Here is a 9,345-nt window from a genome sequence, read left to right as displayed (position 1 = left end):
AGGGCCCAAAGTGTACCAAGAAAATATCCCCCACACCATTACACCACCACCACCACCCTGAACCATTGATACAAGGCAGGATGGATCCATGCTTTCATGTTATTGATGCCAAATTTTGCCACTACCCTCCGAATGTCGCAGCAGAAATCGAGACTCATCAGACTAGGCACGTTTTTCCAATCTTCTACTGTCCAATTTTGGTGACCCTGCGCGAATTGTAGCCTCAGTTTCCTGTTCTTAGCTGACAGGACTGGCACCCGGTGTGGTCTTCTACTGCTGTAGCCCATCCACCTCAAGGTTCAACGTGTTGTACGTTCAGAGATGCTCTTCCGCATGCCTTGGTTGTAACAAGTGGGTATTTGAGTTACTGTTGCCTTTCTATCAGCTGGAACCAGTCTGGACATTCTCCTCTGACCTCTGACATCAAGAAGACATTTGCGCCCACAGAACTGCCGCTCACTGGATATTTTCTTTTTCGGACCATTCTTTGTAAACCCTAGAGATGGTAGTGCGTGAAAATCCCAGTAGATCAGCAGTTTCTGAAATACTCAGACCAGCCTGTCTGGCATCAACAACCATGCCACGTTCAAAGTCACTTAAATCACCTTTCTTCCCCGTTCTGATGCTCGGTTTGAACTGCAGCAGATCGTCTTGACCATGTCTACATGCCTAAATGCATTGAGTCACTGCCATGTGATTGGCTGATTAGAAATTTGTGTGAACGAGCAGTTGGACAGGTGTACCTAATAAAGTGGCCGGTGAGTGTATATAGTGTGTTTAGTCATTCCTGTCGATTAAAGAACTTTAACATATTAGCATCTTACTCAACCACACTCACAAAAATTGCATACATTTATAGACAAATCAGTAGGATATTTAGGATTAAGTGCGCTGCCAAAGGGTACATCAATATCTGATAGGGAGGAAGCTGGAATCAAACCCATAACCCTCAGATTGCAAGACTACATTTACTGAGTCACAGTCATCTCCCATCCTATTCCTGACTGTATGGTTTGGGTTGCTTTCCTGCTGGATGGTGAACCTCTGCCCCGGTCCCAACTCTTTATGCAGTTCCTTCCAGGATTGCTCTGTATTTAGCTCCATCAATCCCACATTAACTCTGCATTTACATGATGCTGATGCCGCCACCATGTTTCACCATGGGGATGGTGTGTTTGGGCTGATGTGCAGTGTTAGTTCTCTTCCACACAAAGCTTTCTTTCATTAAAGGATTTCTTGCAGATCCTCTACAGCTACCATGAACCTCCCTAGTTTAGGTGGCCATCCATGTCTCAGTAGGTTTGCAGTGGAGCCATGCTCTTCATTTTTGGATGATAGATTGAACAGCGCTCTGCGAGATGTTCAAAGGTTGGGATATTGTTCTATAGCTTAAACCACATGCACGTCAAACGGATCAGATTTTATTTGTGGAAAACTTATCTTTTCCCTTCCACTTACCAGCTATTATATAAATTACTTTTAGTTAATACCTTTGGAAAGGCTCTGTATTTTCTGCTTTGAGTAAAATCATGAAATAATTTAATGTTTTTCAATTAGGCAAAAAGTAATCTACGTTTTAAGAAAGGCACATTAATTCTAAAAAAAATGGGTGACGCACAAATACGCAAGGTACAGCGGCTATGACGCATGCTCAGAGGTTTTGATTAGATCTCTCTCTCCTTTCTCCTCCTCCTCCTCCTCTTCCTCCGTCTGTCTCTTTCCCTCTCTGTCTCAGACCGGGCGCAGTGATGAAAACGGCCAGCAGGTTCTTATAAAACACATTTTTCTCTTTGTAGAGTGGAGTGAGGTGACTATAGGTGCTGAGAGCGCACCGCTCTGTCCCCAAGGACAATCACTGCAGCGGAAAAGAAGAGAAGAAAAGAGAGAGAGACAGAGAGAGGGAGAGAGGAGAAAAAAGCGAGAAGCAGCGAAACAAATGACCAAAAGGAGGTGATGAGGCGTTGGAGATGTTCGCTAAATGACTGAGGTGGACCATTGGTGAAGTTCAGCCCAGGTTTGCGCGACAGCAGGTGAGTGGATGCTGGGAAGCCTTTACTTTAAAATTATGCAATTATGCAGTTATGATTATGCAATGATTATAGCGCATCTAGTTTATCATAAAACAGCAGCAGGTCAGTCTTCTGAGAACTGATTGATTGATTCTGCCTTTACCGATCAGGGCGCGCACACAGAGGATGCAGGGGCGCGCTTCTCCCCATTGAAGGATTTGTCATGGTTCAGGGTTTGGGCTGTCATTGTAGTTTATAGCAGAATAATAACAGGTTCACACGCTATAGACAAAACCAGGAGCCAAAATCAACAAATTATTCTTGCAGGTGCTCCAGAAGTAAATAATAAACATGAGAGTAAAATCTTGCACCTCCCCAAAGCAGGAAAAATGATTTTTTCAGTTGGCTTGTTTAGCTCCAATTAGTCATACTTAAAGTCTAAGCTTTGACAGTTGCATAAATGTTCTCTAATGCTCAATTATTCATTGAAGCACCATCCATAAATTGGCTTAACTATTATCAGTCCATAGCATCTTGCTTTCAATGTCATGTCAAAGAAAAGACATCATACACACATTGTGCATGTTCTCTTTGACCCTTATCTGCTGGTGTCTTCAGTAAAAGGTATGCTACTGACTCCTAGAACCTCACCTATATGGTTGTGTAAGGTGCTAAAATGAGCTTTGAGAGTAAAAACAGCAGCATTGCAGAGGCAGACTGCATCATCCAGCACAGTAACTGACTATGAAGAGATTAGTCAGACAGGAACATCCTGATCTCTTGTTGGACCATTTGTTTGCTGAATATTAGACCATTTGCACGTTGCTGGATGCCACTATGCCCTTTTCAACGTCATCGGCCATTTTGTACCACAGGATAGCCTGTTCCTACAAATCCCGGCGGGCACCGCGGCTGATATGACGGGGCGTCCCAAGTCTGACGTCACAAGACACTATATAGGAAGGCGCCCATTTTTTTAAAACTCGCCTTCAGCTGGAGACCGTGACACGGTGACCACGCAACTGAAGCATCATCTGGAGAAGAGTCCCGAGTGGATTTAATTTATTCTCCTTCGTTGGCCAACATAAAATTCATAACTGAGGTTTCTGGAATGAGAAGGCCAGAAATTTCACTTTGCTGATTGAAGATGTGAGTTTAACACGTAACTAAAAAACCACGGAGTTTCAAGGAGACGGATCGCCACCTTGTTTTGTCCAGTCGACTCCTGACGGTCAGATCATATTTTCCCTTTTCGCCAAGGAGGCCAGAGGACGGTTGACCGCTCTTCCTGAAGTTAACATTAACTTCCAATTTTTTTTTTCCTCTCTTCAACTCCGCTCAGAAGGAAGACAACGACAAGTAAAACCCATCCTTTATTTTTATTTCTTTCTTAGAAAAGTCTGGGCAGGGTAGAGGAGGTTTTAGTGCGATTAGATTCGCCATTTAATCTAATGTGTTCTGAATTATAGGTGCATGCAACCTTTTATTGAAACTTTGATGTGCCGTGTTGGATGTCTGGAAGCCGCTGTGCTACCCAGCTTTGTGTGTGCTTTGCAGGGTTGTTTAACACCTAAGAGCAAGCGCAGGTGTGCTGTGAGACTGGACTGTTATAATAACCTCATGGTGAAATTCACCATTTTCTTTGTCTTCAACTTTACTGCCTACTAGCTTGCCGCCAAACGTTTTATAACGCTTTGTGTGCTCACCCCGCGCAGAGTTGGTGGATGTTTTATGACTGAATTGCAGTTTGAGCTACGCTCCCCACCTCCACTCACCACCACACCCTTTTGTCATATTATCATTTTTGCCATAACTGCTGGTTTGATCCCCACTGCTGTTTTGCTTTTTTTTGTTTAGTTAGATATTTTACCCCTTTTGTGTAGAACTTTGCATGTTTGAGTAGGTGAAGATTATTATTATTTATTATTGATTTAATAAATGTTCACATAGATAAACAGAAGGCGTTTTGTGTTTATTTTGTGCAAGAGTGATTCGTCAGTCAATATAAGGCTGAAGTTCCACACGTTTCGGCAGAAACGGTCGATTAAACATTGGCATCTCTGATTATAGTAACTAATTATTACTAAGTATTTGACGGTTGTAATTATCAAAGGCGTTGAGCCACAATTATAACACCAGAAGACATCTCTGGTCTCGATTCATAAATGAGGATTTTTGGTTAAGAAATTTATTTTGTCAAATTATGATTTTTAATTATAATTATTGATAAAGATTAATTAATCAATAATCATAATTCTAACACTCTTCTTCCATGTTGTGTGTTGTCATGCAGCAGCCGATCAGGATTCACATAACCAATAGTGAGAACAGGTGACGCAAATTTTCTGGGATGTGATCAGGACCTCTTGGCTGTGGTGTTTTATGTAATGCAGCAGTCCAAATCTGTCAAAGTAGACTTTTTCACAAAATTCACATTTATGCCTCAGTCTGGCTACTTGGGAGAAGACTGAATAGATGAAATTATGTGCTGGGTCAGCGCTGACACGTGTGACCACAAATTTTCTTAGAAGCATATTTTAAAGAAGCACTGTAAAAAAAAAACATTTATATTGGTTTTTATTTATGTTTACTTAAAGGAAACACTCAAAAAGGTGCTTAAGATTTGTCTTTAAAGTCTTATATTTTCTTTAAGCTGTATTTACCAGGACTGTGTGATATAATGGATTTCCTGAACTCCTGATCTGTGAGAGGTTTCCAGGTGTGAAATTGTGTCCAGGACAGAATTTTGGTAATCCCTGTATACCAAAAAAACTCTTTTTTCCCTGTCTTTCAGCTTTTGGAAATAGCTTACAACAAATAATATTTAAGTATTTCACCCATGAGCAAACATAAAACTCATTCTTTTAAAAATACAGTTGAAGCCAGATATTGGATAAAAGGACAATTAAACTTTTTCCTACTGTTTGAAACTAAAGCCGACTAAACCTTTTTCTTGTTGTAGGTTAATTAGGATTACAAAAATTTGCTAAATGACAGAATAAACAAAGACATTTTCATAGAATTTTTTTATCTTCTTCAAATCCAAAAGTTTGCATAAGTTGACATTTTTATGCCTTTAAACAATATAGGAAAATCTGGATGATAATGTTATGGCTTTTTAAGCTTCTGATTCATTCAGAATTTCAGAGTTAAATTGAGGCAAACCTGTTGATGTATTTTAAAGCAGCACCAAAACCACTGCTTCCTTGTGTGACATTATGGGAAAAAAGAGAGAATTGTAAGCAGTGTGTTTTTTCCTTGGATAAAACTTTCAAATGCCTGAAGGTGCCATTGTTCATCTGTTAAAATAGATATACTCCAGTTTAAGCACAATGGGAGATTGATTAGGGCAGATATTAATGAGTTTTGGTATAAAATGTGTGTATCAACCACAGAACAAAAGCAAAAGACCTTGTGAAGATGCTGGCTGAATCTGGTAAGAGAGTGACATCATCTAGGGTGAAACGAGTCGTGTACCAACATTTCCTGAAATGCCATTCAGAGAGGAAGAAGCCATTATTACAAAATAAACGGAAAAGGCCAGGATACAGATTAAAATACAATCAGGGAAAAACATTCATTTTTGGAGACACATCTATGTTCTGACAAGGCTAAAATAAAAGCGTTGGCCCTAACTACTATCGTCATATTTAGAGGAGAAAACGGGGAGCTTATAAGGATGAGAACACCATCCTAACTGTGAAGTATGGGGGTGGCAGCACCAAGCTGTATGGATGTGTAGCTGCACTTCCTAAAAAACAGATGCCATCATGAGAAAAAAGCAGTATGTGGAAATCAAGAGATCAGCCAGTAAGTTAAAGCTTGGGCAAAAATGGGTCTTCCAAATGGACAGTGACCACAGGAATACGATCAAGTCAGTCACAAAGGAGCTTTAAGACAACAAGGGAGTGGCCATCATAAAGCCCTGATCTCAGTCAAAGAGAAAATTTGTAGACAGAGTTTAAAAAAGTGTGTGTGAGAAAGGTGGCCTGCAAGCCCGACTCAGTTACAGCAGCTTTGTCAGGAGGAATGGGCCAAAATTTAAGGGGAAATTTAGAGTAATCAGTTGACCTAAAATAAAATTTTTGGGCTGTGGGAGGAAGCCGGAGAACCCAGAGAGAACCCACGCATGCATGAGGAGAACATGCAAACAGCATGGAAAGCAGGAAAAGTTTAGTCTATTTCATGTCAGCCAGTAAGAAACAGAAGGTAAACGGGAAAAACAATGTGTCTCTTTGTACAGTGTTTGAAAATGTCTTTTGACTTTACCTGTAGCAATAATATCCATGGCACAATTTTGCAATATGACAACATTGAACTATTAAGATGTGTTCAATCTCCACCTGTTTTCTCTACCTGTCTACTCTAGTTCAGGCTCATGGGTGTGTTGTAGTCTGTCCTAACATTCAGCAGAAGGGAGACAGGGGTTGTCAGCTTGGAGTAGGGTTCCTCCCCTGCTGGGTTTGGGCATCTGATTAGGATGCTTCCGGTCTAGCTCCCTTCAAAGATTTTTCAGGATCATTTGACAGGGAGGAAACCACTGGGCAGACCCAGAGATCCCTGGAGGAATTACATTTCCTTTATAGCCTAAAACACTTTGGAATCCTCCACCAATGAGCTGGAGGGTTTTGCTAGGCAGATGGATGTCTGAGTTACCCTCCTGTTACCCATTCTCAGATGAATACAACACAGAAAATGAATGTCAAGTCAAGTCAAGTTTATTTATATAGTGCTTTTCAGCAACAAGGCACTCAAGGTGCTGTATGAATGTATAACTTTTTAGAAGATTTCACCGTGTTTAACATGGGAAATGAACTGTGTTTGCAAAATCCCAAATTCCAGGCTTAGCAATAAGGAATCAGGTTGAGGAAATCCATGTTTTTCCATTTCTTCATATAAAAGTAGATATAGAGCCATATTACATATTTTAAAGACATGTTTCATATGTAGAAAATGTACAAAACTCTGGAGAAAAGCTTTATGTATTCAAAACCTCATTGGTAATTAAATATTGTGATATTATAGAAAACTGTTTGTCACTCCAAGATAAACTTCAGGGATCCTGAGTGTTTTGCTGCCGAAATGCACCAGAGAAGATGTACCACATAATATCTGCAAGGCCATAGTGTTGATCTGCAACGCATCCAAGGGTAGACTCCGAAACCAGATAGAAAAAAATAGTGTTCATTCAAGATATAAAGGAGATACTGTCTTTGTAAAGCTGGATTTATGAGTGATGTGGGTATATTTGTTTTTATTTTACAGTCTGACAGATCAAAGTGTGAGAAGTCAGTGGTAAAAAAAAAAAAGCCAGAGGGAGGAAAAGTCGTTACAGATAGAACAAAAGACAGGAGACAAATGAGGCTTGAAACACTTGCTTATATAACTCACATTACCTGCAGATACTTGAAGGTTATGTTACCTAAAAAAGAAAGATAAGCTTGAAAAGACAATTACTGTTCTGCATAATTAAGTTATTGTGGATGTAATGAGTCTGATTGTACGAGGATAGGTGGTTGAACTGGGGATTTGTATGGAGCATATTTGCATTGGGTGGCACACTGCAGGGAAACATGGGGAGAAATCAGTCACTGCTATTATTATCTCGGATATTAAAGATGTATGAGATATCAAGCTGAATCCCAGGGAGAAGCAACATGATGAAGAAAGGAGTGGGAGGATTTGCAGGGGACTATGTTTGAAACAAAATTAGGAAGTGTGTGGGGTACTAAAAGGTTTCTGTTTCTCCCGCAGGTGTACGTCATCTCTGAGGTTTTATTAAAAAAATGGAGTCAGCTCACCTTCTGAGTGGCTCTAAGAAGAGAGTGAAGATCCACCCTCACACAGTCACAGCCAAGTATGCCACGCAGACCCCCTATTCCCCCCAACCTGGAATACACACCCATTTCCCCCAACCAGGCGACGAGGGCTATGACGATGCTCCATCATTTGAGGACTTTGGCTCATTCCTGGAGGAGACATCCGACAGGAAACAGCTCACAGAGAGCAAGAGGTGGCCTTTGACGTTGTTTGGCTCCAAAGACAAGGACACATCCCATAAACTTCAAGCCTCTGGGGGAGGAGAGGGAAGCGAGCTGGGAACCAAAGCAGTGAAGGGATCTGGGAAAGGGGTTGGAGAACAGCTGGCCAGTTTTGGTGAGGCATCTGTGTCTGCGTCTCGGCTCACCTGGCTGGGGCTGCTTGGTGCGGCGCTTGCACACGGCTGCCTGATTGTCCTGACCCGCCTGGCCTCTGAACGCTTTAGCCTTGGACCCTTGTTTCTTCTCTTGGTGAGGTCCGTCATTCAACTTTTGTCAGTGGCAGTCCCACTGCACAGGGCAGAGAACCCATTTGGACCAGAAGGATATCGGCTACGTCTGCTCTGTTACGGCATTGCCTACTCGCTCTCCCTCTGTTGTGCCTACTTGTCCTTAACTTTTGTCTCCTCTGAAAATGGTTCAACAACATGGCGCCTGGCGACTACTGCTCTCTCAGCAACTCTCGCCTTCCTGCTTCTGGAGGAAAAGCTGGGACTGGCTGATGGGATAACCTTAGCTTCTGGGCTGTGTGGTTTGGGTCTTGTGTTGCTTCCCGCTGCAGATGAGAGCTACGAAGACGCACCAGTCGACCCCGTCACATTCTGGAGGGGTGCTTTCGGATGGTCTCTCTCGGCGCTTGCAGGGTTGTGGATGGCCTTGGCACTGGTTGGTTATCGCTCTCTGAAAGACAGGGTGGGAGTTGGCACTGCCTTGTTCACTGTGAGCTGGACAGGCTGCCTGCTCACCCCAGCTACTTTGATTCTGCTCCAGGAGGGCTGGTCTTGGCCTATGAGTTTACCAGCATGGAGCTTTGTCCTGGGCTTAGTGGCCTGCTCAATAGCAGCCTTCCTGGGAATGACACATGCCCTCACACGACTCCACCCAGCTCTGGTCTCTGCCTCGCAGAGCTTGGAGGTACCTGTTGCCATGCTCCTGCATTTGGCCACACTTCCTTTGGTTCCCACAGCTCCAGAGGTCGTGGGGAACTTGATGATCATGCTAAGCGTTGGTTGGTTGGTGGTGATGAAGCTGTTCCCTTCTCGTGGTGCGGGACGGCGCCAGAGGGAGGAGTACGAGGAGATTCTGGACTCACCCATCAAATAGACAGAGACAATCTCTCTTCACCTCACCCACACTTTTTCCTTCAAGAGGGTGACTCCAGTGTACATAAGAGACCGCTAGATGTTCATCAGAGCTTGATCTATTTTGTATTGTTGGTCTTGCTTAGAAGAAAGTGCCAAAATTGTGGTGTCTGTCAAGTGACTACATGATGTAAAAATAAAATCTCTCTGAGAGCA

General features: G+C 42.5%; 1 protein-coding gene across 1 annotated transcript; it reads left to right on the top strand.

Annotated features, from left to right (window-relative positions):
• The first annotated feature begins 1,694 nt into the window (after positions 1-1,694).
• slc35g2a (solute carrier family 35 member G2a) lies at positions 1,695-9,345 on the top strand. The gene is made up of 2 exons (XM_047392920.1): positions 1,695-2,030; positions 7,764-9,345. Exon 2 carries the CDS (start codon positions 7,796-7,798, stop codon positions 9,149-9,151), a length of 1,356 nt encoding a protein of 451 aa, XP_047248876.1. The 5' UTR covers positions 1,695-2,030; positions 7,764-7,795; the 3' UTR covers positions 9,152-9,345.

Source organism: Girardinichthys multiradiatus, chromosome 19, assembly GCF_021462225.1.
Source record: "Girardinichthys multiradiatus isolate DD_20200921_A chromosome 19, DD_fGirMul_XY1, whole genome shotgun sequence".
Classification (NCBI taxonomy): Eukaryota; Metazoa; Chordata; class Actinopteri; order Cyprinodontiformes; family Goodeidae; genus Girardinichthys; species Girardinichthys multiradiatus.
This window is presented reverse-complemented; position numbering and strand designations above follow the sequence as displayed.